The 27,925-nt window shown below is 47.3% G+C and overlaps 2 protein-coding genes across 4 annotated transcripts in view; one reads left to right on the forward strand and one right to left on the reverse strand.

Annotated features, from left to right (window-relative positions):
- Nucleotides 1-1,451: 1,451 nt before the first annotated feature.
- LOC135819706 (uncharacterized) lies at nucleotides 1,452-13,794 on the reverse strand. 2 transcript variants are annotated; one of them, XM_065332960.1, is made up of 9 exons: nucleotides 13,609-13,794; nucleotides 10,146-10,459; nucleotides 9,322-9,543; nucleotides 8,020-8,151; nucleotides 7,377-7,583; nucleotides 5,224-5,568; nucleotides 4,473-4,646; nucleotides 3,451-3,530; nucleotides 1,452-3,022 (listed from the first exon to the last, which is right to left on the reverse strand). In XM_065332960.1, the coding sequence occupies exons 1-9, from the start codon at nucleotides 13,614-13,616 to the stop codon at nucleotides 2,135-2,137; spliced, it is 2,370 nt and encodes a 789-aa protein (XP_065189032.1). In that variant the 5' UTR covers nucleotides 13,617-13,794; the 3' UTR covers nucleotides 1,452-2,134. The 2 variants fall into 2 exon arrangements, with proteins under 2 accessions (XP_065189032.1, XP_065189031.1); XM_065332959.1 differs by having other exon boundaries at nucleotides 10,146-10,462.
- A 780-nt stretch (nucleotides 13,795-14,574) lies between these two features.
- Nucleotides 14,575-27,925, forward strand: part of LOC135819707 (uncharacterized) — a 33,122-nt gene continuing 19,771 nt past the window's right edge. Inside the window, exons 1-8 of one of the 2 annotated variants that reach the window (XM_065332961.1) lie at nucleotides 14,575-14,804; nucleotides 16,396-16,439; nucleotides 18,767-18,803; nucleotides 21,158-21,256; nucleotides 22,032-22,130; nucleotides 23,586-23,684; nucleotides 24,396-24,494; nucleotides 25,558-25,643. In XM_065332961.1, coding sequence (XP_065189033.1) covers nucleotides 14,767-14,804; nucleotides 16,396-16,439; nucleotides 18,767-18,803; nucleotides 21,158-21,256; nucleotides 22,032-22,130; nucleotides 23,586-23,684; nucleotides 24,396-24,494; nucleotides 25,558-25,643 — 601 coding nt within the window. In that variant the 5' untranslated portion in view covers nucleotides 14,575-14,766. The remainder of the gene's footprint in view (nucleotides 14,805-16,395; nucleotides 16,440-18,766; nucleotides 18,804-21,157; nucleotides 21,257-22,031; nucleotides 22,131-23,585; nucleotides 23,685-24,395; nucleotides 24,495-25,557; nucleotides 25,644-27,925) is intronic. The other variant, XM_065332962.1, reaches the window with a different exon arrangement.

Consider the following 27,925-nt stretch of genomic DNA (forward strand, 5'->3'; position numbering starts at 1 on the left):
GCTGATATTATGAAGCCTGTGAAGGCTGAAGCACCAGAAAGGCCTTGTAGGCATGGTTACCGACACTGTTTGTGGACACGCGTGCATGGCCGTAGCGACGCAGCTACATGTACATGTACATGTAGGTACACGTGCATGTCAGTATGTCCTTTCGAAGTAGATCTCCACGACATGTAGCGCACAACAGAGAGGTTCCAGGCTAGCTGTCCAAGACTCAAGTCAAGAGAGCGTACATGTACATGTAGCTATCATAATGACAGTATGCCATGATCATTATGATAGCTACATGTAGGACAGTGATGCTGTCTGTACGACCCACAGACTAACAGTCAGTACCACCGACAGTTGCTGCTTCAGTGCTTGTCAAGACATCAAACATTGTCAACAACTAACCGTTAGTAACCCCGATCAACACCGTATAATTATTTCGTCACTGTACATGTGGTGGCTGTCCCATACACGGCACTCCTAGACAAGACTGGGGCTGCTTCAGTGCTTGAGATTGACAGGTGTCAACAGAATTGGGATCCACAGAGCGGTTGTTGACGTCTCGCATGGCAACGCATTTTCACTAGCATCCCATTGCCATGGGAATTGCCGCACTTGTGCACGCGCGCGCACACAAGTACCAATACTATTGTACTGTATCATGTATGTAGCGGACATGGAAATCCAGTCGATTGACCGGGGCCGGCGCCCTCAGCGCGTACAGACCGCTGTGTGCATGTTTATTGTTGATCCGATGCAATCAGCGCGCCGCAGCGCATCAACATCCATAATTATGTGTACCGCTTATCCACGGCTGCATGGCCAGCGTCCTGGGGCCGCTAGACGTGCGACCGGATTTCCATGTCCACAACAGTAGTACCACTTATTTCACTTCAAGGTACATGTACCAGTTCATCCAGTTACAGTGTCTGTTTCTATCCCTGTAGCGTGCTGTCTACATGTATACCAGGTATACCGGGGACCCCAGCACGTGTACTAAGAGTGTGCATAGCAAAGCTAGCAAAGGTGTCTTATCTATCTGTCTCTGCCGTAATACGGTATTCTATCCATATGTCCCTTTCCTTTTTAGAACAACTTAGTTCTACATTGCCTTGCCTATCTACATACACGTACATGTACATGTAATCTGGAATATGGAGGAAGAGCAGCTGCAGTGCATGTGTATACTATGGGAACAGTGCGATCACCTGTAAGTCACTATAGCCTAGGAGCAGACTACTGCACAGCTGCTTAGCCCAAGGCTGCACCATGTACCAGCCCAACTATATGATTGTGCAGTCTTGCAGAAGCCCTTTTCATCGTCATCATGATATTGGACATGATTGCCCGTTTGACTTGCGACGTAAAATACTTGAAGAAACAAATACAAAGAGAACTGCCAGTCGCCATCGGCGTCACTCAAGACTCGACCAGTGGCAAAAGCCGGAATTGGTCAAACTCTGTTTCAAGCGCCGCAATCGATGGTAGATCAGCCATGCTGTTCTTGAGAACATCCCGCTGACAAAGAGCTGTATAGGAGTGAATAGAGACTTGAAAGGGTGAGGACGTTAGTTTGGCTGGGTGCGAGTTACAGTGTGTGAATGGTGGTAGTGTTGTTTGGGAACAAATCGACTTTAAAACATGTATGCTTTGTGAAATAATTTAAAATTCATTAGTTTGAGGAGGTTGTGCGTGTTCTGAATCCGTTCCAGCGGATAACCGTCCAGTTTGTGAGCAAAACTTATGTACTTCAATCCATATGCCACCTGGGAAAAACAATATTGAAAGGACTGGGATGCGTTCTGGATTAGGTCCATTAAACAAACTACTGTACAAGTTTAATCTCTAACATGGCAAAAAGTCTCAGGACCATTGTCTTTCTTTATTATTTTCGAGCTGGGAATGTGAACATAGGAAAAAGAAAAAAGGAACAAAAGAAAAAAAGAGTTTATCGTTTAACAAGAAAAATCTATGGTAAACTTTAGAAGCATTGCTAGTGCGCGTGCTATTCCCCCTTCTCTCCTCTAACAAGTTACAAGAGATGTAAGAGACGGATGTGTGATGGCAGAGTCGCAAAACGTTGCACGCGCCCAGCGATGGAAACCGTTAAACGTTCCATCAAGGCTTACAGCAACTGTTATCGGCCTTACATGTAGACTCGTTGCAAGTGCAGACTGTAGACATCGCTCGCCTGGCCCTCAGACAGTGCGCTGTCGAAGCAGATGATACGATCGCCAGCACGCAGTACTCTGCCGAGTCCTGGCAGCTGCTTCAAGGGTGGAAACGAGATGGCACTCCGGCGCAACCCAAGATCGTCCGCACTCCAATCCAGGCAGGTGACGTCGTATTCGAGTTGAGGACCGGGATGCTCCGCTATGCCAATGAACAGCAGCTGCTCGTCAAGAGCAAATGCTGCCTTGGCCGTATTCGGCATGGTGGCAATGCTAACGCGGCGCCAACTATCACGGCCCGCATCACCCTTTCCGATGTCAAGATACTCCACCGTAGTAGACCGGAGGTCGTGGGTTTCGAGGCAACAGAAGACGGGTAACCCGGAGCCGCACACTATCCATTGTGGATCGCCGTGTAGGTCTTTGCTTCTCCAGGTCTGCCAGTGGCTGTCCGCTCCCTTGCTCAGATCACAACTGTACAGTGCCAGATGCTGCACTCCGTTCATCATGTACGTACCAGCGATGATCAGGCGTGAGCCGGCACTGTCCAGGTGCAGGTTCAGACCCTGTGCATCGTCCGGTAGACGATGCTCCGGTCCCACCATCATTCCTCTCTGGTCGAGGACCGTCATCGCAGTGCCGGCGACAACCAGGCTGCACAGCCGTCCCTCGTACCCGTGAATGCTGTGGGTGCCCTCGTGACAGTGCTCATGCAACACCGTGGAACTCAGCTCGTCCACACGCACGCTGTACAGTAGCGAGGAGTCGCCGCCACCTGCAAGCGCATACAGGTTGTCACTGGAGTCGACGGCAAAGTGTCTACAACTTCTGAGGTTGTCTGGAAGACGGCCTAGATGCTGCCACTGTATAAAATGTTGGAAGACATCAGAACAAAGATAGGTACAAAAAAACTCAACACTGAGGGTGATACCCTTATGTCAAACCCCACTTGAAGACTAGGCTCGGTGCAATGGGGCACCACGAGGAAAAAAATCACATTCAAAATCCGACTAGAACTTCAAAACTGGAAACCAGACGTGGATTAGGATGCAAACCGTACATGAAATGAACCTGTTTTTGGCCATTGTCCGAAAAGTGATGAAAGAATTTAGCAAGTTTTGCATTCTACCTCTTCACTTCTACCAACAACAAGTGATCACGTAAATGAAAAATGGATTTGTTTTCTATATTGGTCATTTCAAAAGTGTACGGAGCCTCACGAACACACTCGTCCCGTCAAAAAGCACCAGTGATGAAACAATTGCATTGACTGCAGGACTCCTCGCCATACCTGTCTGCTCTTCGGCTTGAACAGAGTCTTCCTGGGCTTGCCTTGGTCTGCAGCTGGCCGTCGAAGACGGCTGTCAGCACCTAGAGAAGAAGAGCATCCGCACAACACCGAAGGGAGTGTTGGGATACTGGAAATCATGCGCACACAGTGTGACATCTTCACATCCCTTACAACGCGCTTTGAGAGACAAGTTCACTGTGACAACAGCTCTAGTGAAAAGAAAATTTGTCGCGTCCGTTCCCGAGGGAACTCACGATGGCCGCTAACACCCGGTGAGCCCCACTCTATTACCAGCAGGTCTATAGAGTGGGTTCACGTCTTTGTGGGTGAGGACAAGGTGCAGAAAAAGGATTGATGCCGTCAATCCTTTTTCTGCACCTTGTCCTCACCCACTTACTGAGGTGTGGTGAGCCCATAAGTGGGATCATTTCAAATCCACCCTAGTTTGGGGATTTCAGGGGGTGTCGGCCGTTGGGTGGTTCAATGGCCAATTGAGTCATCTTTCCAAGATTCCTTTTGAGTCTCTCTCCCCTCTCCCGGGGAGACCCACGTGACCAGTTTTGGCAGTGAGCAAGTACAAGTACAAGTACATGTGACTAAATTTGTGCAGAAAGTGATCATGTCATGTGACTAAATTTGTGCAGAAAGTGATCATGTCATGTGACTAAATTTGTGTAGAAAGTGATAACGTCATGTGGACAGTGGAACCAACATGGCCGACGTCACGTGACCCATGGATGCTGCGGTTGAGTGAGGTTGGAACCAACATGGCTATCCCCGTACGGTAATGTGATAGACTTGAAACCATTCTATTGGCAGCAGCAGCAGCAGTAGCATTAGTGTAGGCTGTGGCACCAGCACCAGCAGCACACACACACTTGTATTTAGGGAATGAGAAAGTATTCTGAGACAAGACGCCTTCCAACATCACATTCCTAACACCAGTAAGTCTGTATCCATTGAAGGATGAGGCTAATGTCTACTGAAGGACAACTGAAGCCAAGGCATGATGCATTGCTTACCATGCACAATATTCGCCACCGTCCTGAAGCTGACGTCCGTGTTGAACATGATTTGCGCACTCTTCATGGTTGCATACTCATAGTCGTGCTCTTTGTGGATGTCTTGACACTTGTGTTCAGCCGCGGGGCATGCCTTTCCCAGATCCTTGGCAAGATTGCCCCGTGACTCCTCATCTGCACAAGCATTGGGGCAAAAATAAATTCATCAGAATGTCATTCGGTGAACCTCTAACTTGCAGGAACCTAAGCTTTCCTAGTACAGTCGACAGTCCTGGTTTACGGAGAATTTTAGAACCATGTCAGGTAAAAAAAATGAAAGAGAAAAGTGTGTGTGTGTGTGCGTTTGTGTGTGTGGGTGTACGTGTGTGTACTCCATTGTTTCATATTGTCGGCCCCGCATGGGGACACGTGACCGTAATTGCAGTGTTTATCAGGTACCAGGTACGTGTGTATGTGTGCTTGTATACGCGCAGTTTTCGACGGCAACAAGGCATTGCAATGCACAAATGCAACACTATTCGCGCACCCCGCGCGTGCTGACTCAGACATTCCTCATCCAGCGGACAACACGCCTTACAGGGGGGGGGGGGGGCACATAGCCAAGAATGGTAGTGGAAGAAGGAAGGAAAAGAAAAAAGGAAGGTGTGTGTGGATGTGTGTGTGGATGTGTGTGCATAGGGGGGGGGGGGGATATGTTGCTTGCATGCGTGTGCGTACATTTGCCATTTAAATACTTTAAAACAATTCTTACCGTTCTCTACACCACTGGCTGTTTTTTGGCTATCATTCTGTTGGCTTGGCGGCCTCATACTCAGCACAACATCACCGTCCACCGGCAGCACATCCGTGATGGATATTCCCGGCATGATGCCGGGGTGGTCCCTGCAGATGGCGTACAGTTCGCCCTTGGCCCGGCCCGACATCTGGGCAATCACGGCGGCACCGCCTCGCTCGCGATGCACCCTGTGCCAGGAGATCTTCTCACCCAGCAGCTCGCCGAGTCGAACCATCACCTTGCCGACGATGGCGTCGGTGTGAGCCTCGGACATCTCATCCACCACGTCAATGATAAGTTTGACCAAACAGGAGTTTTTGTCTGTTAGACAAGTACGAAGAACAGAGAAACAGATTCGACAGTCTGCATTAACCCCAGGGCTGTTGGAGTCGGTACGACTGGTACGACCATGGCCGTACCACTTCTGGCGACCGGTGGTCACCGTGTAACGCTCAGAAAAGCAATAAAAAAAGTTTCGAAATTTGGAGATTTTCCAGCGTCGATTGGCGCAATGTTTCATTGTCCGTGCTCCAGAGCAATTTCAATATCCATGTTGCAGTGCAATTTGTTAATCCTAAGGCAGACATCAATCTATAACCCAGCTGTGTTGTGATGCCACCCATTTTGATTGTTATTAATTTTCGCAACCAGCATCTGCGTTGCTGTATGACCTATTACTATATTATTGTGCTGCGGCACGATTCATGGTTAATTTAGGCGGAAGTTGCAGAATGCTGCACTTGCTGTACAATGTTCAAGATATGCATCACGGGTGTGTTCTATTGCATGGAATCCCAAATTTTTCTAACACAGGGGTTCCACTCTGCCCCCTTGACCCCCGCCGGGGGACACCCTCCCCCCTCCCCCCCCCCCCCCCCCGAGCCCCCGGCCGTACCCCTCGCCAACAGCCTCCAACGGCCCTGAACCCCCACCACAGAATACTGTAAAAGCCAGCATTCCAACGCGGCGCATATATCACGATTTCCTAAAATTGACTGTTTTACGTGTACCAAAGGTAACGATTCTCACTCATTCTCAACACTCAATAGCAACAGTACTGTATCGATTTCCGTCTAACGATTTCTATTTTAACGACAGATTTCTCCTCGTTAACTCGTTAGAGTTAGCACTTCGTTATATATATGGCTTTTACAGTAGCATGCAAAACTCAAAAGTTGGTGTCAGCTTACTGAACTACATACAGCGTAACACATTGGGTAGCAGAAATACAATGTACAGAAGAACCCACATTCTACATACTCTGATAGGACAAACTCTTGCATAGATCTCTACTGCAGTATGTTGGGGATAGTACGGACATTGCCCGGAGCACGGGCGTATGCAGATCCCTACTGCAGTATGCTGGGAGATTCCTTTTGGGAATATCTACTGATATGGGCTAATGAGTAGAGATAATGGTGGTTCCTGGCAGGTTTGCGGAATGGAACGTTTGATGGACCTTTCCTATGCTATGCCGGGGTGGCAGTCGTGAGCAAGTCAAGTGTCAAGTCAAGACGGCAGAAAAGGGGCAAGCTCCCACGTAGGGAGCAATACACAATTTACACGCAATGTACTACAGTTGTGGCAAGTGAAATCTAACACTTGGCATAAGGGACTGCACCATGCAGTCTGCAGCCCTGCATGCGTACAGTACATGTGTTACATACAACTTTATCTGTCGGATGACGAAACTCGTACTCATCACAGTCAAGGTTCAAAAGGTGCTGGCAAAATGAATGGGGATTGGATACCAATAGTCCTTATGTGTACCATGTTTGTGAACTGTGTGTATCTACGCTGTGACCTTTCGATCTGTTTGGAATGCATATGGCTCTATAGTACAAATTAGGTGCAGTGCATTACATCATTGGTGTCCATTTGTGGCGCTGTCCCCTATGGCAAGTATCGGATTTCACATGCCACAACTGTACTTGTACCATTACTCAATCTACAACTGTAAAGCCTGTATCGCTCAGTATTCTGTCGCACAACAAGTTCTCCACACCCTCTCTCCCTTGGTATGACATTCGAGAAATTTCTGTACAAAGGGCGCATGCACCATATTAAGCCCATTAACATTGACATGAGTCTTGGACATGCTTGTCGCTCAACATGTGAATGGTACGAACCTCGTTCTTCAATCATGCTGCTCCCGCGGATTAATAGCGCTTGCTTCCACACGACCTGTGGGCAGAGCACCTCAGTGACTGTCGAGTTTCCGTCGATGTAGCCAATGTCACTGAGGTACCGCTTGCTCTGCTCGAATGAGCCGCTAACGTCCACGTAGCAATGGCGATTTCTAAGTTCCTGCTTTATGGCTTCGGGAGACTTTGTTGCTGGACAGAGAACATACAAGATTAATTATGACGTCATGGAATAATCGGAGGACAGACAATAATTTGAATGACAGAGGTAAGTGCTTTTAGGTATGTCAATGACATCACTATCAACAGCAAGCAAACACTCGTGTACACACACACACATATGTGCAAACACACACACACGCACACACACACACACACACACACACACACACACACACACACACACACACACACACACATGCCATCCCTTTAACTCTTTGACAGAATACATTAAAAGGCCACATTGCACTCATAATAGTCTAGAACAACAAGATGCACAGCAGAAATGTTGACCTACACAATGTACTAACTAGTTACTTTTTAAACAATACGGTCTATAGATCACAATTGTGTTCAGTAGCAAAGCAAAAGGGTTCTACCAAGATAATAGCTGGCACTAGGAAATCACCTTCTTCATCGCCTGGCCTCTTGATGGAGCCTCCCAGCTGACCAGCAGACACAAGACTAGCCACGCCTTTCTCCACAATCTCAGCATGGGCGTTGACGCGCTCGATTTCATTGTCGAGAACTTCCCGATCACCTGTACAGAAACCGGCAAGAGTCTCACATCTCTATCGATTGCAAACGGAGAACCCAACCACCGTGTGTCCACAGCACAACACTGGAGGGTTTGTCTGATAGTGTTCCTAGGAATGTGGACTAGTTACCCTGGCTACAGTCGTTCCCATGGGTTTTTCATGGCTGATGTCACCATGATTTTAATGGCTACCATTACCATCGTTGTCATGGTTTACACTTCAGTTCTAGATACTGGGCAAGAACAAATTCTATAATTTTTGCTGGAATTGTACTTTTGTCCTTTTTGCTCAGCGTCTTTGCAAATATTTTGAATTCCAGACTAAAGGCAAATTTTCTGCATCTTTCAATGATTCTCATCATCCGTGGACGAATTGTTTCACCGATCAAAGTGCTCTTCCCCGGAGCTGCATGATATTAATCACCAGCTAAAATCGTCTGCTTATGCATGGATGCTAGGTGAGTGTTGCTTGTGGAGCACTCAAGATGCCATGGTAGGAGTAGCTATGTTCACACAGACCCCAGGAACAAAGTGTGTATCTACGTTAAAGAATTCATAGTTTGAGGGAGTTACATAATAATTATGGCGGCTTTGAAGTATCACTACTATTTGTAGTGGTAGATGAAAGGAAGTGCCTTCCTGCATGGTTGGGTGAACTTGTGTTGTTGCATGCGAAGTTATTGATTGCGTGGTACGGTAGTGGCACGGTAACTCTGCGTGTTATTTACCAGCAATATTATTTGCCTTAGAGGTCGTCCACAAATATCGATATTTTTTTTGAGAAGATATTCGTTCGTTTGGGGGGGGGGGGGGGTTGGGCCCTGTTCGTCTCGTCTTTGTGAAAAAAATATCGAACTCTATCTATGGACGGGTACTGTGCAAACATGTAGTTTATGACCTACACAAAGTGAAAGTCAACCTCGTGAATAGACGAACATAGCCACGGCAAGGTTGTGCGACCATGGCAACGTAAACCTAGCTTTATGGTGAATTTAGAGTTGCAGCTGGTCATCTTTCATGAGGACATTGCACTTCTTTAAAAAATATCGATCCTTTGCATAAACATGTGTATGTTCGTTTTGAGGGGGGGGGGGGGGGGGAGGGAGGGGTCTGGGGAGAAATGAACAAATATCGTCTTGAAAAAAACATCGATATTTGCGGACGGCCCCTTACCAGCGCTCATTCTATCTTTGAGAAAAGCAGTGACAACGCTGGCCTGCGGGCGGTTTGGAAGATGGATGAGTCTCGGCTTTCCAGTGGTCTTGTCGTTGATCTGGTTTGCCCCCTTGTGAATGCCTTGGGCAAAGCCCAATGCTCGTCCCCTCTGCGGCGAGTTGAAACCTTGCATGTATCCATCCATCTGCTTTCTGTCTAGAAGCCGCTTCGACTCAGCCACTGGTTGGTACATATACACAAAAACACAGTTAAAACAACCGTTGTCACAAGGACACCATTTGGGGATTTGGATAGATTTTTTCAAATCCTCAAATCGCAGCTTGCTTGTATGTTCATAATTGTGAATCTGGGCGGTTTCTAGAACCTACATTACAGATACTGCGCACTTGACAGCATAACACAATGCCAATTAACCAGCAATAAGAGATGATATCGGAGTACAAACGAGAGAGAGGGAGAGAGAGAGAGAGAGAGAGAGAGAGAGAGAGAGAGAGAGAGAGAGAGAGAGAGAGAGAGAGAGAGAGAGAGAGAGAGATAGATAGATAGATAGAGAGATAGATAGATAGAGAGAGAGAGAGACAGAGAGAGAGACAGAGAGAGAGAGAGAGAGAGAGAGAGAGAGAGAGAGAGAGAGAGAGAGAGAGAGAGAGAGAGAGAGCGAGAGAGAGAGAACGAGAGCGAGAGAGGGAGACACACATGTGCACATACACACAGAGGCTGAGAGAGACAAAGAGACAGAAGTAGATACAGGAACACAGGAATGGATAGATGAAAAGAACATCGGACTAAAAGCTGGGACATGAGACAGAAGTAGCAATTACCTTTGTCAACGGCCTTCATGTCATGAAGGAACTCACGGAAGTTGCCTTTGGGCTCATTATCACGGATGATTTCAAGAAATGAGTGGAAGGATGATGCATCTCCCCGGCAAAGCATATCTACAAGGTCATCGTTGTGTGCATTTGGGTCTTCAATATTCATGAGCTTAGTTTTCTCAGTACTACTGATGAGCCCCTTTGCAACGCATGCCAAGCGAATGGTCCGGCAGCTTAAATGGTCCACCAAGTATGGTATGTACTTCAGGAAGGCAGCATTTTTCCAGGGGTTTTCCACCTTGATCACAGTCGGCTCCTCACTGCTGCAGGTACACATTGAAAAAAAAGAAATGTAGATTATGCTTCCGGTATCAGTAAGGAGCTTGAGAAATTTACATGCTGAATTTATATAATATTGTGCATGCGCAGTTGATTAATTCAAGAGTACCCCCTCCATTTAGAGTGTGCAACTCGACTTTGGGTGCTGTCCCGACTATCGAGACAGAATTTCAAGTTGAAGTCACGTGTTCTGATGGAATGTGCACCGTACACGTATTATCAGACGTATCCTGAGCCTGTGGTGGACCCAGCCCCATTTGATCCTGTATACAAACTAGTAACGCGTGATGCGTTGACACCCCCCGTACAAGTGTTGTAAATCACTGGTGCAAGGAGTATAATTTTTTTAAATTTCACGGTTCGCGCGAGTTTTCCACGTCCGTAGGAACGCCACCACCCTCTAGGAACAAGGCACAGATGCAGCGCCTAAACGGTGGGAGGTGAGTAGATCAGACCCACCACACAGTGGTCAAAGACCGAAATCCCATTAGCTACATCCATGTTACCCTTGTGCCAGGCTACAAGTTCCCGATTGGCTGTGGGTCACAGCATGGCTGGACAAATTCCTTCCGCTTCCAAGCAGGACTTGAAACTGGAACCCTCTGTTTCTCAATCATGGTCTTAGACCATCCCACTATGCCTGCCTGCATATACTGCATTATAATAATGAAGTCAACTTGAAATTCAGTAAGGACAGCAAGGTACACGAGTTGCACACTTTTTTTGAAAGGGGGGGGGGGGAGGCATGTACTCTTGATTGATTGGATTGGTGTTTACAAAAGTAAACGATGCATGTCTTCTGTGCACATTCGTAACATGACCTGGGTGCTAGCCTTCTCAATGGTGGTAGTGCGGGCCTCTAGCCGAATGGAGGAGGGGTGGGGAGGCGGTGGGGGCGCACCCACCCCCTCCCCCTACTCTGATGCCCCCCCCCCCCCTACCTACCTACTCTGATAGGGCACCAACCTGCTCATTTTTCTTTTTTTGTGTTTTGTCTGTTTGCACAACGAACAGGCGGCCACAAGTCGATCATTCCGGGTGCTCGCTGCACCCATACGTTACCCCGCCCGTACGGGACTGGGGCTACTCTTTACTTCTCTTCAGTGCCTGTTCGCATGGTATGCATTCTGCATACATACACCAGGTATGCTGTAACAGGATAATAATATTGGTAAGTCGAACAATGCATGGAAAAGTATCAATGCGGATTATGAAAGGGTTGTTCAAACAAGTTTAAAAGCACGGTGCAGTGCCGCATCATCACGCTTTGGCTACAATCCTGGGCACCACTCTTGACATTCTATTGTGCCCAGTGTCGGTTATGTCTTCATGACCCGGGGCAAATATATAACCCCGTACAGTCAACTTTGCTAATAACGACTGCGGATATAACAATTCGTGAATAACGACAGAACTTCCATGCCCAGAGCAAAGTCCCATTCAACTGTAATACATAGAATGAGACTTCGGGTATAACGACACTTTGCAAATAACGACACTTTTCTGATGCCCCGCCGAGTGTCGCTATACGCGAAGTTCACTGTACCTCCTCATACCCCCCCCCCCACATACACACGCAAAAACACACTCTTCCGAAGAAAGGTAAATGGAACACTCAAACATGTTTAACCGTTTTAGCACCGAGGCAAGTACCCTTACTGATCAAGGTTTTAGCTACTTCAAAGTATCATTCTCGCAAGATTGGCAGCACAGACCAAGATTGTTCAGACTATTCAAAGTATGCATTTCTGCTGTAATTATTATTTTCACTGGTTTGAGGGAAAGACACAAACGGTTATTATTCTTGCTAGTTGTCTGTCTGTTGGCCGTCGTGGAGCTATCATTGACTGATCAATCATCCCTATGTCAAAGTTATCTATTAGTACAGTCAGACCTCGCTTATCCGGTCCTCGTTTATCCGGATCCCTCGCCATCCGGAAGAAAAAAGCTGGTTACATATTTACAGCATACGTGATGCATCTAACATAAACGGTGTTCGGTTATCCGGTTCCCTCGCCTATCCGGATATTTTTTTGGAAAACGGATGTGTGCGGTTAAGCGAGGTCTGACTGTACTACCAAGAGTACACATTCCAAAAACCTTGTAACTTCTGATCTCCGAGGTATGGGTGCCGTGCGCGGTGTCCAGCCGGCATTACGTAGTGAAATGACTATCCAGCTGGATGGATTCGAGTTTTCCTCCGGTTTAGCCTGAACGATTTCACGTGCTCTACCGGGAATACGGCACTTGAAAGTTCAAAGGCCATGCCTGTGCGTGATGCATCGCGTGCTGTCGTGGACATGGAAATCCGGTCGCACGTCTAGTGGCCCCAGGGCGCTGGCCATGCAGCCGTGGATAAGCGGTAAGCACACGCATTTTTATGCACTGCAGCCGCCTGGTCGCATCGGATCAATATGTGCACTGCACGCAGCGGTCTTTACGCGCTGAGGGCATCGGCCCCGGTCAATCGACTGGATTTCCATGTCCGCTACAGTATAAAACGTAATGCCGGCAGCATGCCGCGCTTGACCCCATACGTATGCAGAATGGCATACTATTGGTGTTGTGTACTCTTGGTCTTACGCATGACGGTACTAATGCAACACAAGTCAGAAGTTTCTCATACAGCTATCAGCTACTAGACTGCGCTACAGACTAAAGTTAAATTTTGACTGCACCCACATGCAAACAAATGTCCTTGGTTCGACTTCGAACCGTGGATTTGAAAGGGTGCAGGTGAATGATTGATTAAAATGATACAGAGAACGTGCTTCGAGCAACCCATACATTCTCCAGTTCTCGCTTGGGCGTGTGTAGGTTTACCCCGATGCTTGCACAGTGCCTGGCGATGATGTGCCAACACAAACTCTACATAAGGTCGTCGACGAATCGTCCTTGGTCCTGTATGTACATTGTTACGTGTAAGGCAGTTTTGTGGTAGTAGCCAATTCCAGCTTCGGGACCAATGTCGTGCAAGGCACGCTAATTGCTGTGGACAAATTCGTTCGATGTCCTCAACGTTTTTACAAAATACTTCGACACTGATAATAGCAATGCATCATTGTACTTTTGAAAAACAAGCGCAGAACTTCGAACCGTTCGTTTAGTTTATAGGAAGCAGTTTGTTTACCTTGCCATTGTTGTCGTAGCGGGTTTCGAGCAGCTCTTCGTCCAGAATCCACAGTTAGCACACCAGCCTGGCCGCTAACCCTGATCAACTCGTCCCATTTTCTTACATAGTCATACTGCCTCCTTTCCGAACCGACAGAGTACAGTCCGGCAGCCGCCAAAGCGTTTTAAAAATGACTTCGCAAAACGCAATACTTCTTTCATCGTCAGTCGGGTCCGATTTCTATGAAACAGGCGCGTAGCATGCTAGCACTGCCGTTGGAGGTGATCCGGTTGGCCTTGGAGGGCCAAGGGGGTCTGGGGGTGTCCCCCGGGAATTTTTTTGAAATTTGGCTGCAAAATCCTGCATTCTGGGCACTTCTGGGCGAAAAAGTGGTCCGGCCAAAGCTGCTACGCCCCTGTGAAAGACAATCATGCAATAATGCATTGTAGATCTACATAATACAGTCCTAGGTTCTGGGTGTCTTTCTTTGAAACTGTCGGACACGGATACTGAGTCTGTGACAGCTGCTCGGCTCAGCTCAGTGGATCGTGAACCATGGTGAACAGTCAGTGTGGACTGTGGTGTAGAAGTAAGTATACAGTCAACTTCGCTTATAACGACACTCGGCGGGGCATCAGAAAAGTGTCCTTATTCGCGAAGTGTCGTTATACCCGAAGTCTCATTATATGTATTACAGTTGGATGGGACTTTGCTCTGGATATGGAAATTCTGTCGTTATTCGCGAATTGTCGTTATATCCGCAGTCGTTATAAGCGAAGTTGACTGTACCGGTATGTAGTGCAGTGTAGAATCTACCACAAAGACAAGTCGACCTGGTATGGTGACGGGAGATCTACGTAACCTTGTAGGTCTACATACCGGTACATCACCCTGCCCGGTACATACCGGTAGCTGTGTTGAAAGCAAAATCATAATAAATAAGTATGTCACGCAGATCTACATGACAGTGTGCAGTTCCAGAATCCATTGTCATTGTCATTGAGGACAGATAGTACTTAGTAGCCATGTTCGTGTGGACGTAACCGCTTAGTTGCCAGTTGTTTTCCTGCTGTTCGAAGCCCACTTTCGTTTCTGCCTTCGGTAGACATCATCCATCCTCGGGGTTCTGATGCGGCTGCAGCCAGTGGTCAGCCTGTCCAACGTCTTTCCGCGGCCATGGACAAGATCCCGTGGACTGCGTCACAGGGGCTCGGGTAAGTCGTATTCATTCTGAAGCCCCACATCATCCACTTGAATTTATTCAGTCGTCAGTGGACCAATAGTCTCTCCATCAGTCCACTATTCCCACAAACCTAGCGGACGTGTCCTATTTGGTCTTTGAATGGTCTTGTTCGGGGTTGCTAGATTTCCAGTCCCTGCAGTAATTGTAAGAGGCTAGGTCGAGTGAAGCATTTCGAAAAATCGATTTCAATCATTTGATCCATATGATATACGAGCACTAGAACCTTTCTCACACTCCAGCGTTCTTACTCGCTAGCATTGAGCACTCTCTGCAGGCAGACTGGGACCTCTCTTTTGCATGTGCAGTACCGATATGAGAGAAGAGTAAACTACAGTACATTCATCGGAAACAGTCCCGCTGGCTTTTGAAAGTCGGATTGGGGCGAATTCAGGATCAAAAACCCAGTGTAAATCTCAAAAATCTGGGTTTTGGATCTGCTTCTCCATACATTTTGCCAGGGTATACCTGTCCTAATTTTGCAAAACCTGGCTGAATTTCTATTTCCCTGTTCTTGGACTTTCGTGGCCTCAAATGTGGCAAGGAGTAATTGCACGGGTCACACAATGCAGAATGTAATGTTGTTTTCATGATATCTACAACTATGTGCGGGAGACACCAAAAAGTTAGGGTGCCAGTTTCCAGTGAATGGACTGTAGTCGTGACGTTAAACATAGCACATAGTGCAGGGCATAGATATGGTAATCACCAACGTTCAGGCTGAGGTCTTGCAGTCCTGCCTGGCCCTGTGCTATGAAATCCTGAATGCTAGTCAGTCTGTTCTGCAACACTGCTGAATGCTGGTCAGTCTGTTCTGTAACACTGCTGAATGCTGGTCAGTCTGTTCTGTAACACTGCTGAATGCTGGTCAGTCTGTTCTGTAACACTGCTGAATGCTGGTCAGTCTGTTCTGTAACACTGCTGAATGCTGGTCAGTCTGTTCTGTAACACTGCTGAATGCTGGTCAGTTGTTCTGTAACACTGCTGAATGCTGGTCAGTCTGTTCTGTAACACTGCTGAATGCTGGTCAGTCCGTTCTGTAACACTGCTGAATGCTGGTCAGTCTGTTTTGTAACACTGCTGAATGCTGGTCAGTCTGTTCTGTAACACTGCTGAATGCTGGTCAGTCTGTTCTGTAACACTGCTGAATGCTGGTCAGTCCGTTCTGTAACACTGCTGAATGCTGGTCAGTCTGTTTTGTAACACTGCTGAATGCTGGTCAGTCTGTTCTGTAACACTGCTGAATGCTGGTCAGTCTGTTCTGTAACACTGCTGAATGCTGGTCAGTCTGTTCTGTAACACTGCTGAATGCTGGTCAGTCTGTTCTGTAACACTGCTGAATGCGAGTCAGTCTGTTCTGTAACACTGCTGAATGCTGGTCAGTCTGTTCTGTAACACTGCTGAATGCTGGTCAGTCTGTTCTGTAACACTGCTGAATGCTGGTCAGTCTGTTCTGTAACACTGCTGAATGCTGGTTGTGGGCTACCACAATCCTGAATACTGTTGGCTGTGACAATCCTGAATGTTGTGAGCTATGGGAATCCGGTATGCTCTGCTTTGCACAGATCACCGCCACCACTGTTGTTTGCTGAACAGCGCCAGCAAAATAGTAAGGGACGAGGAGAGTAGAATTTGCTTTTCTTATGGACTCTTCGGGATGGATTCACTGCAGACTACTTACAAATGCCCTGCGAGCCCCAATAAACCTGAAATACATCCTATGACCAATGCCCTCCAGCACATACAGTGAAATCTGTCTAAGGCGACCCCTCAAGGGACGAGAAAAAGTGGTCGCCGTGGCCAGGTGGTCTTCTTATCCAGGTTCAGCGGGTCATGTGACCATAATAATTATCCACATGTGATACATCATTTTGATCAGTGCATCACAGTGCACACGCCTATGCTACTCTAGCACGACTCATGTACCTGGGGTCCTCAGACCTGGCAAATGCCGTGCATGCACCATGTACATAATACACACTTCCTGCACTGATGTGTAGATCTACCATGCCTGGTGCACCATGCAATGCATACATTTACATGACTAGCACTGTGCAACGCGGTCGCGGGTGGGTGGTCGTTGGTCGCGTTGAGCGAGTGGTCGCCTTATCCGAGGTGTTTTGAACGTGAATGCGTCCGTGACAAGGAAAAGTGGTCGCCATTACAGGTTTTACTGTACACTCTCAGTGTTTGGTTTGAGGTCGAGCTGCGTGGAACCAAAAGAGAAAGTAGCCCTGTGCCCACGTGGGAGGTGCATTGTGACATGCTAGTGTCACCAAAAAGGGCTGGTAGCGTTGTTCCACTTTTTGAGATCAGATCAGGCAATGACGTTCATTTCCAAACTATTATTATGCTTGTCGCTCCCTGTCTGGTGACCTTCAGTTGTTTTCCGTTCGACCCTCATTTGAGTTGCACACTGTTGTGTTGATAAAATGAACTTAAATAAGTGAAAACAAACAAAAGGAAAAAAGCTGCTTGAACACATTGATGCAGGTGAAGCAGAATGCCTAGTCGCTCACTTCTGCATGATGCAATCTTGAACCAGAACATGAACCATTGGTGTTCAGGGAGAGGGGAGGGGAGGGGGGGGGGGGGGTTCACGAGATTCTCCTTAGGGATGCGTAGGGTGTTCATGTATCTAGTACTGTAGGTTGCAGAAGAACTAGGGGTCAGCCTAGTAGCCTGGGCTGTTCTAATTTTCATGTACAGCAGCCTATGTGCAGCGTGGTCCCCTGCGCACCTAACAGTATGCTGTGCTTGGTGAATTCCTAGCCTGTTCATTCCTCATTGCTTCGTTCTTTGGCGCCCAACAGTACACTATACTGCCTGATTTCCAGTCGAGACATACCGTATATTCGGCAATACTGGCCGAGGCGCTTAGGCTGCGTTTACACGACACCGATTGACAACGATTTGCTTTTACACGACAACGAAGGACAACCCAAACGGAACGAAATGGTTGCGTTTACCACTATCGTTCACCGGACAACGCTCGAAAACGATACCTAAACAGAACGAAATGTAAACGCATTTTAAAATGTTTTGAAAATTGAAATGTTTTCATAACGTTTTTGTTCTCGTGTAAACGGCGAAAACAGTGAAAACAATTGGAAACGAAGCGCGGTCATGGAAACCATTCGCGCGGGACTATATTTCCCGGGAAATACCCAACCCTTGCGCCCGCCAGCACTTGCCGAACTCCAACTAACGTGTTACTTATCGCCCTTGCGCCAAGCGAACACGTGCTCCAGCCTGATCCCCCGTTTTCCGTTTTCGTGTTAACGGTTCAAAATGATTTGCCGTTATCTTGTTAACGGTTTGAAAACGATTCGAGGCCAGCCTGTTTTCGTTCCGTTCCGTTTTTTATCGTTTCGTCTCCGTGTAAACGGATCCTTAGTTGTTCGCGAGCCCTAAAATTTCACCTATTTTGAAAAGTCCACACAAAAGCCCTGAAATGATGTGGTGTGTATTTCAGACAGGCGGTAATACAGAAGACAGGCGCGAAGTTTTGAAAATACGGTACTATCCTCCGAAGTACAGCTTCCGCACTGAGAGGCGTATCCAATTTTGAAAGAAAATGTGTCAGCTGCAATCCACACAGTCAAATTTTTTCCCACACGTATAGCGTGAGGTTCTTGATCTATGCTTTTGCCGTAGCTCTACATGTATATGTTGCTGTATTTTGACATTTTCCATTATTAATTTTGTTGTACTTACCCATGATGAAAAGGAACGAAAACGTTCGGTTACTAAAATGGCTTTCTTGACTGTGTGGATTGCGTCGGTGCTGTCACCTTTTCTTTCGAAATCGTTCTTGGAGTGAGCACTTAATTAAGGAATCCTGTCGCTCCTAGTGATAGCATTTCATATCTTCTTCATGTTTTAACTTCACTATTTACGATTCCGTTTACTTCTCTGTCCTATTTTTCCCTACAGATGATAAAGATTATGACGATGATATCCAAGAGACCAGGTATGGCTGCACGGTAGTATCCGGTGTATCTACAGGTATACAGTCAGGTACATGATCAATCTGACCTGGTTGACATTTTCACTTTGATGAACCAGCGTGTAGTTTCACTGCTAAGGGATTAGGACTAATTTCTCGCAGAGCGAAGGGCTCACAAAAAAACAGCATGGCTCAATGTAGCTGCACATACTGCATGCTTTTGCAGGGCATCAGAGGAACAGTTAACCTCGTTGCCGGAGAATAACCCGCACTTGAGTAAAATACACACCTTTTTTCGTCGCGAAATGCCGACATTTACTCCGTTCATCACCGTTAATCTGACCATTCTAGTGTAAGCCGCAGTGACCTTTACGGGGTGAATTACCGGCGTGCGGCTAATACTCCGGAAAACACGTTTCTGTCACTTTACTGCACGCACTGTGCCAAGCCCTAGCATGGAATATCATTGCCGACTGTAGTGGACTGAAGCATGCAGAAGGATGCTCGTTGGGGAGCTGATAGTAAACAAATGGCTATCGGCACCTGGCATCAGTCTTTATCGCTCGCATGGTACCGTTGTGACCGGAGAAATCCAGCGTCGTGAATATTGTAGCGCCGCGTTTGAGTGCACAGAACAGTGTGTGTGTGGGAGGGGGGGGGGTGTGTAGTGCTGATGCTGTGTTTCTCAAGTAGCATAGCACTGGCTCACTCTGCTGGATGAAGTTACACGGTGCTCTAGCAGTGGATAGTGAGCTTGACACTAACTAACTTGTTGACCTCACTGCTGCACTTCCTTCAGGTGGACCCATCCCTGGAAAAAGAGTTCTTACTTGAAGCCAGAGGAACCGGCAGTGCTTACACCTCCTTGCGATACTGGATATCTGAAGGGGTACATAAGGACAATGCATTTTGTTAGGGGTGGGGGTGCATAACTATGTGTGTGTACGAGTACGTTCGTTCTTGTCGAGACAATTTGTGAGGCCTGATGGTGTCAGCATGTACTTCCTCCGGAAACAAAAACTTCGTGACTTTTTTCATTACTTTTCGCTGCTGTTATTTCGCTCTTTCTCTCTGGTTCTGTCAGCCTGAAACACTGACAAGACATTTCGGAATCATAGGAAAGCAGGATTCATATTCTGGAGAGCCGACAGTCGTCGCAGAGCAAGGATGGTGTTGAAGCGGTAAACAAAGCAAAACGAACATGTTTTCATTTTCGTCCACCAGACGCAATGCGAAGAAAAGCACTGCGCTCACTGCTCGTTGCTGCTTTTGTTTTAGTTCAGAACTTGACAGAGCAGGACATAGGCACCGAAGAGCAAGAAGAGCGGAAAGTGAATAGCAATAGCAGCTAGCGTTTTGAAATCTTCGCCATCCCGAAACGCCTGGCCGGCATGCGAACAGGTCGGCAAAAAAAACTAAAAAACGCAGAGATGTGTCAATCGTCACTTCACGCAGCAGAGCAAGACGAACAAGTTCAAAATACATGTAGAAGTTGTTAAGCCACTGCAGAGCCCCGACCTCAACGTGGATGATCTCGCCTTTTCCAGCAGCCTCGACGATGTGTCCTTGGTCGCAAAGGAGAACAGGCGACATCTGATCGGGGCAGTCGGGAAGTGCTGGTACGACTATGATATCCCTAGGAGGAAATTTGAAATGTTTGGCTTTGCCTGTCCGGCTGTGTTTGTTGCTTCGGGGCATCCTCGAGCGAGAGAGGGGGCGGTAATGAGTACCAGCGCTTCAGCGCTACCGTGGTCTCCGCCGAGATGTTGGACAAGGCGTTCAGGTAACAGCGAAGACGATCGAAGCTTCTCCGCGACATACGACATCGCGTCTATCGACCTGCTATTTGGAACGATTTCAGCGGTGATGAGTCGAGCGATGGCAACACAGACTGAGACTCTACTCCCACTAATCGATCCTGTAGATATTGTAGATATGTCGATTGAATGTGTTGAAGTGTTTCTCTTCCAAAAGAACACTTTTGTTGGGCACAGTAACTCCTTGAAAAGTCATGTGGAAAAGTCACGAAGTTTTTGTTTCCGGAGGAAGTATATACTTGTATTATGCCATGGCGGCCCATTACGCTTGTCAGTTAGGGTAGCATTGAGGAGAAACAAGTCTAGCCTAATCTATGAGAGGCAACTTTCTTCCAATAAAGCCCCGTTTTGACCCCTTTGCAACATGTGAATGCGACGACAGTGTTTGAATTGCCCCAGCCTCCACTTCCTCTGCTTAACGAAACCTCTCTTGATCAGTCATTATTCCTTAGTGGAGCCTTTGCCTGTAGAACTGGCAGCCTGCCACAATCGTTGTACAATTTGACATTCAATTTGATGAGTGCCAATACGTTGTTGGGTACACTGCTTCATTTCCCTCAGGGCGACCAAGCATACTCCACAGGCAGGAAAGTTGCATCCATCGCCGTCAAGAGAAATTACGCTCGATACGCCTCCTCTTGATGTTTTTTCAGGAATGAAGTAGGTTTGGACGATCATCAGTATGTGCCTGCTTGTTCATCTGTCTGTCCGTATGTGTGTGTGTGTGGGTGGGTGTGTCTGTATGTGTGTCTGTTTGTCTTTCTGTCCATTTGTCTGTCTGTCTGTTTGCCCATCTGTCTGTCCATCTGTCTGTCTGTCTGTCCGTCTGTCTGTCTGTCTGTCTGTCTGTCTGTCTGTCCATCTGTCTCCATATCCATGCGTCAGTCCAACTGTGTTTGTGCATGCCTGCATGCCTGCCCGAGTGAGTGTCTGTTTGCCTGAGTGTTAGTCTGCCTGTCTGTCGTTCGGTGTGTAAGTAGGTATGCAGGTTGGTCTGTTGGTTAGTTGGTCTGTTGGTCTGTTGGTTGTGCTTGTGTATGTGTGTGTATGTGTGTGTATGTGTGTCTAACTGTCTGTCCTGCCACCCACCCGTCCGCCCGTCCGCACGCCCATCAATTATCAATTTTGCTGGCCCATCACGCTTGTCAGTTAGGGTAGCATTGAGGAGAAACAAGCCTAGTCTAATCTATGAGAGGCAACTTCTTTCCAATAGAGCCCCGTTTTGACCCCTTTGCAACATGTGAATGCGACGACAGTGTTTGAATTGCCCCAGCCTCCACTTCCTCTGCTTAACGAAACCTCTCTTGATCAGTCATTATTCCTTAGTGGAGCCTTTGCCTGTAGAACTGGCAGCCTGCCACAATCGTTGTACAATTTGACATTCAATTTGATGAGTGCCAATACGTTGTTGGGTACACTACTTCATTCTCCTCAGGGCGACCAAGCATACTCCACAGGCAGGAAAGTTGCATCCATCGCCGTCAAGAGAAATTACGCTCGATACGCCTCCTCTTGATAATGTTTCACGAATAAAGTAGGTTTGGACGATCATTGGTATGTGCCTGCTTCTTTGTTCATCTTTCTGTCCATGTGTCTCTCTGTCGGTGTGTGAGTCTGTGTGTGTGTGTCTGTTTGTCTGTCTGTTTGTCTGTCTGTTTGTCCATCTCTCTGTCTGTCTGTCTGTCCATCTCTCTGTCCATCTGTCTCTATATCCATGCGTCAGTCCATCTGGGTCTGTGCCTGCCTGCCCGAGTGAGTGTCTGTTTGCCCGAGTGTTAGTCTGCCTGTCTGTCGTTCGGTGTGTAAGTAGGTATGCAGGTTGGTCTGTTGGTTAGTTGGTCTGTTGGTCTGTTGGTTGTGCTTGTGTATGTGTGTGTATGTGTGTGTATGTGTGTCTAACTGTCTGTCTTGCCACCCACCCGTCCGCTCGTCCGCACGCCCATCAATTATCAATTTTGCTGGCCCATTACGCTTGTCAGTTTGGATAGCATTGAGGAGAAACAAGCCTAGTCTAATCTATGAGAGGCAACTTTCTTCCAATAGAGCCCCGTTTTGACCCCTTTGCAACATGTGAATGCGACGACAGTGTTTGAATTGCCCCAGCCTCCACTTCCTCTGCTTAACGAAACCTCTCTTGATCAGTCATTATTCCTTAGTGGAGCCTCTGCCTGTAGAACTGGCAGCCTGCCACAATCGTTGTACAATTTGACATTCAATTTGATGAGTGCCCATAGCCAGCAATCGCATGTCATCACGTACATTCAAAATCAACATAATTTTGCGAATCGACCTTTTTTTCAGGATCACTTTTCAACGAGGACGAAGCAAAGTCGGCCGAACGAAGCCTAGAGGAAGAAAATAACCCTCTCCACTTCACCATCGCGATACTGACATAGATACGAGATGAAACAACTAAAAAATCCACAAGAAAACTGTACGGCCATCATCGCGCTGACTTTGGTCTGACTTTGGTCTGAGAATTTCTATTACGATCAAAAATGTACGAGGAGCACTCAAAAATAAGCCACAGACGTACCTTTATCGCTCTCTACTCCTTTTTCAAGGCACAAAAGTCGACTCTCCACTTTCAAACCAGGAACCAGACATACAAGTGGTCCTTTTCAGCTGCCCCACGAGCGCAGGAAATGTTCACCAAGGGGCACAGAGCAGCATCCATTCCAGAAAAAGAGCTAAAATACGAGTGAGGCTGCATGACTGAGTACATGAGTACATGTATGAGTACATGCAGAAAATAGTCAATTTCAGCGTTTCTGCTCCAAACAGCAACTAGCTTCGACTAGAAACAAAGATTACACCAAAGGATCAAACAACAACCATTTTCTGCAGTTTTTTTGCAGATGGCTTCCTTGTGCTTAGCCCAGCACGCCAAAAATCACACCTCGGAGAAGTACCAAAATCACAACTCCCAGATGTCCTCGATTGCTGGCCATGCAATACGTTGTTGGGTACACTGCTTCATTCTCCTCAGGGCGACCAAGCATACTCCACAGCCAGGAAAGTTGCATCCATCGCCGTCAAGAGAAACTACGCTAGATACGCCTCCTCTTGATAATGTTTCACGAATAAAGTAGGTTTGGACGATCATTGGTATGTGCCTGCTTCTTTGTTCATCTGTCTGTCCATGTGTCTCTCTGTGGGTGTGTGAGTCTGTGTGTGTGTCTGTTTGTCTGTCTGTCTGTCTGTTTGTCCATCTCTCTGTCTGTCTGTCCATCTGTCTCTATATCCATGCGTCAGTCCATCTGGGTCTGTGCCTGCCTGCCCGAGTGAGTGTCTGTTTGCCTGAGTGTTAGTCTGCCTGTCTGTCGTTCGGTGTGTAAGTAGATATGCAGGTTGGTCTGTTGGTTAGTTGGTCTGTTGGTCTGTTGGTTGTGCTTGTGTATGTGTGTTTATGTGTGTGTGTATGTGTGTCTAACTGTCTGTCTTGCCACCCACCCGTCCGCCCGTCCGCACGCCCATCAATTATCAATTTTGCTGGCCCATTACGCTTGTCAGTTAGGGTAGCATTGAGGAGAAACAAGCCTAGTCTAATCTATGAGAGGCAACTTTCTTCCAATAGAGCCCCGTTTTGACCCCTTTGCAACATGTGAATGCGACGACAGTGTTTGAATTGCCCCAGCCTCCACTTCCTCTGCTTAACGAAACCTCTCTTGATCAGTCATTATTCCTTAGTGGAGCCTTTGCCTGTAGAACTGGCAGTCTGCCACAATCGTTGTACAATTTGACATTCAATTTGATGAGTGCCAATACGTTGTTGGGTACACTGCTTCATTTCCCTCAGGGCGACCAAGCATACTCCACAGGCAGGAAAGTTGCATCCATCGCCGTCAAGAGAAATTACGCTCGATACGCCTCCTCTTGATGTTTTTTCAGGAATGAAGTAGGTTTGGACGATCATCAGTATGTGCCTGCTTGTTCATCTGTCTGTCCGTATGTGTGTGTGTGTGCGTGCGTGTGTGTGTGTGTGTGTGTGTGTGTGTGCTGTGTGTGTGCTGTGTGTGTCTGTCGTGTCTGTCCCGGGAACATGATAAGATTTCCAAATTGCTCTGACACAATGTCCTGCCACTGCTGGAAACGGTCGGACCCTGCCGGACACTGTGATTTTGGCAGATATTGTGATACATGTCCATCTACATGTCTATTTTTCACCACTTTCATACACGTACACGACAACACTGCACACGTACATGCCCCCAAGAGTACATATCACCCCCCCCCCCTCCTGGGGGGGGGGGGGGTGATATGTACTCTTGGTGCTACAGTGCTGGCAACCAAAATCCGACCACCTAGAGATGCGCTCACATTCTAGCGGTCTCTATTTTTGTACTTCTGAAGAAGTTTTACTATCCGGCCGTGCCGTGTTGGGCCTTTGCGATGTGAGCGCGCACCGCTCAGGGGTCGGACTTCAGTTGCCAGCACTGTATAGTAGTATTGGTATTACAGTGCTGTGCTAAGAGTCACATCACACAGATCTCAAGTAGATGTAACACTGACTCCAATCTCTGTGCATTGCCATTGTGCAGCAAACACAGTACCGTTAAAGTCTGTAAATAAGTATGTATCTACTTTCGAATTTAGTGACCACACCCGTACTAACTTTCGGGCGGGTACCGCTCAGGGGTCGGACTTCAGTTGCCAGAATCAACTTTGGAAACTCATCTGTAGCCTTGTCATCTTTACTAACCTCAAGAAAACTCAAGCAAGATACTGTTACACACAAACAATCTATGGTTACACCATGCAGACCAGTGTTCTCCATATTTTCACCCAGGAGGACCCCTGTTGATGATGACCTCATGGGTGAAAATATGGAGAAAATCGGTTTTTCGTAGTGTAGCCAATGACTGTATTCTACGTATGCTAGGGGCTGAACGGTAGTAGAGATGTTACTCATTGTGTGGCACTAACTGCAACTGGTGTAATTCTCTTCTCACTCACCTCAGGGTGCACCGCCGTCCAGTGTCGCCCACATCGTCCCAATACCCGTTTGTCAAGAATGAACCTGCGGCGAGACCTTGGAGGTCACCAAGTAAACATTGGGCTGTTATCATTCTGTGTACAAAATTCATGTTGGTAGCATATCTGTCACAGGTGAACTGCTGGCCAAAGAGCACATTTAGCCTTGCCTGATTGACTGCAACTGTACTCGTGTAGGAGTTGCATTATTTGATAGAAATTATATTTTCACAGCTACTATGCTCGTATCTGGGCATGCGGCCAGCTTACTACAGGTGGAATCCTGATAATTCGAATATGGCTTAATTCGAACATACCGCTTAATTAGAAGTTTTTCCAGGACCGATTTCTATCAATACGATTCCCACATAAAGCTTTCTGATCATTCGAACCTCGAACTGGATATGTCCGGTTAATTGGAAGTCCCACAGATTCCACTTACATAGAAAATGTGTGGGATTTGTGATGATAATTCGAAGTTAGCAAAGTGTAATTCGAAGTTCACTGTACACTGTACTGGTCAGGTCAGTTTGCATGAGGCCTAGTTCACATTCGACGGGGCGCGACGGGACGCGACGTAAGGATCGACGGGAAGCGACGGGACGGTCTGACAGCGTCCAATGTGAACACCGTGAACGGGAACGCAACCGTACTACCGTACAGATCGGGAAGCGACGGGAAGAGTTGGATCGATCCAACTTATCATACCGTAGACAGGCGTAGACGGGGACGCAAGCGTAAAAAACGGCTGCGATTCGAGTGTGAACAGGAGACGGCATGGTGCGTCGACTACTCCCGTTCGTACTTGGAAATTTTTAGCATTTCGAACACTGTGCTTCCCATGATAACTCACAGAATGGCTAGCACGACTTGAGTTGAATTTTAGCAACATAAGATCTCATGTCACTTATTGTATTTAGGCATAGTTCAGAAGCGTGACAGACGAACTATTCTATCATTTCCTGGGGCTATTATTTGAATGCCACAACTTTCAGGGCTAATTTTTTGGTCTTCATGAAAAACTGGTATTGTGAACTTGATTCCGCTTCTTTCAAGGAGAAATAAGTGAAAAGAAGTCCCGAAAAACGAGAAATTAGGTCCGAAAGTCACCCCGTCACGGACCGTGCCTTATGACTCGCGCCGTTCAACGTTGAACGTCGCAACGACTGCTGCATGCCGTGTCGTGCGCATCGTACAGGATTTTACAGCTCACCCCAGCCCTCCAGACAAGCCCGTCCCGTACCGTCGGCGTTGCGTCGAATGTGAACTAGGCTTGAGCAGGCTGTGCCGGTCAGTTCAGTATCCGTGAAATCTGTGTCTAAGGTCCATAGCGCAACTCTGCGTGACTCTGAGAGCATTTTGACATGCATATTGCGTTGTCGGTTCATGTTTGGATAATTAGAATGTCTGGATAATTAGAGAAGTTTTTTCCTGGCATTTTGAGGTTCGAATTATCAAGATTCCACCTGTACTAGGTAGTAGCCCATGTGATGAAGAAGTGCGCTACAGATTTGATTGCACTGTGGGAACTTTTCAAAATTTGAAATCGGTCATCCACGCTTAATAGTGTGATTGAGCGCAGTAAGAGGGTGCATTCTTTCACTGAACTTGGGAGTTCCCCAAACTCAACTTCAGCACTGAAATGTGCAATGCAGATACAGGTGTCCATGTTTTGGAGCACAACACGTTGTGTGTCATGGCAGAGAGTCACACCTCGGTTTGAGACCGTTGTACCCGGCTACAGTATGGCGTTCACTTTGTCTCTGACCCGGAACGCGTGATTGCGACCACTCACAATATTCCACCAAAGGCAGTCTGCCGATGCTGATTCACAAAACAACTCTGCGACGCGACCTGCGACACCTGCGACGAGCTGTGACCACGACACACGAATTACAATTTATTCCCGTAGCTATGCAGAAGACGTTACTTCAGTAACGTCTGGCGCTAGCCAGGGTCCGCACAGCTTTAATTTGGTGTTTGTGCGTTTGTTTGTTTGTGTCACGCCTGGCGCTATCCGTATCTGACGGCAAAAAAGCATAGGATGTTATAAATTTTTCAATTCTCCTATTTTTTTTTAAGGCATATCCTGGGATTCGAACCCGCACTATCGCCCTACATGCATTCCCCCATACACTTCGCATTCATACCCATTCTTCCAAGTTGCTTCACGTTATTATCTTGCGTTTGAAAGCCCTATTTGAATATTGCGGGCAGCTGCATGTGGCCAGCTGTGTTTGATGGTACGGTACGGTACGGGAGACGGTGTCGTATTACCCTCGATCGTACCTGTCCCGTACCTATCCCCTACCGTACCGTGCCATCAAAGACGGCTGGCCACAATGCATATTCAAA

Source organism: Sycon ciliatum, chromosome 6 (assembly GCF_964019385.1).
Source record: "Sycon ciliatum chromosome 6, ocSycCili1.1, whole genome shotgun sequence".
Classification (NCBI taxonomy): Eukaryota; Metazoa; Porifera; class Calcarea; order Leucosolenida; family Sycettidae; genus Sycon; species Sycon ciliatum.

What these genes read in the sequence shown, in the direction of transcription:
- LOC135819706 (XM_065332959.1), bottom strand. An exon ending in CAAAGATAGAATGAGCGCTG is followed by an intron (nt 8,152 to 9,321) that starts GTAAGGGGCCGT and finishes GTTTCTGTACAG; the next exon opens with GTGATCGGGAAGTTCTCGAC. An exon ending in AGCCAGTGGTGTAGAGAACG is followed by an intron (nt 4,647 to 5,223) that starts GTAAGAATTGTT and finishes ATGCTTGTGCAG; the next exon opens with ATGAGGAGTCACGGGGCAAT.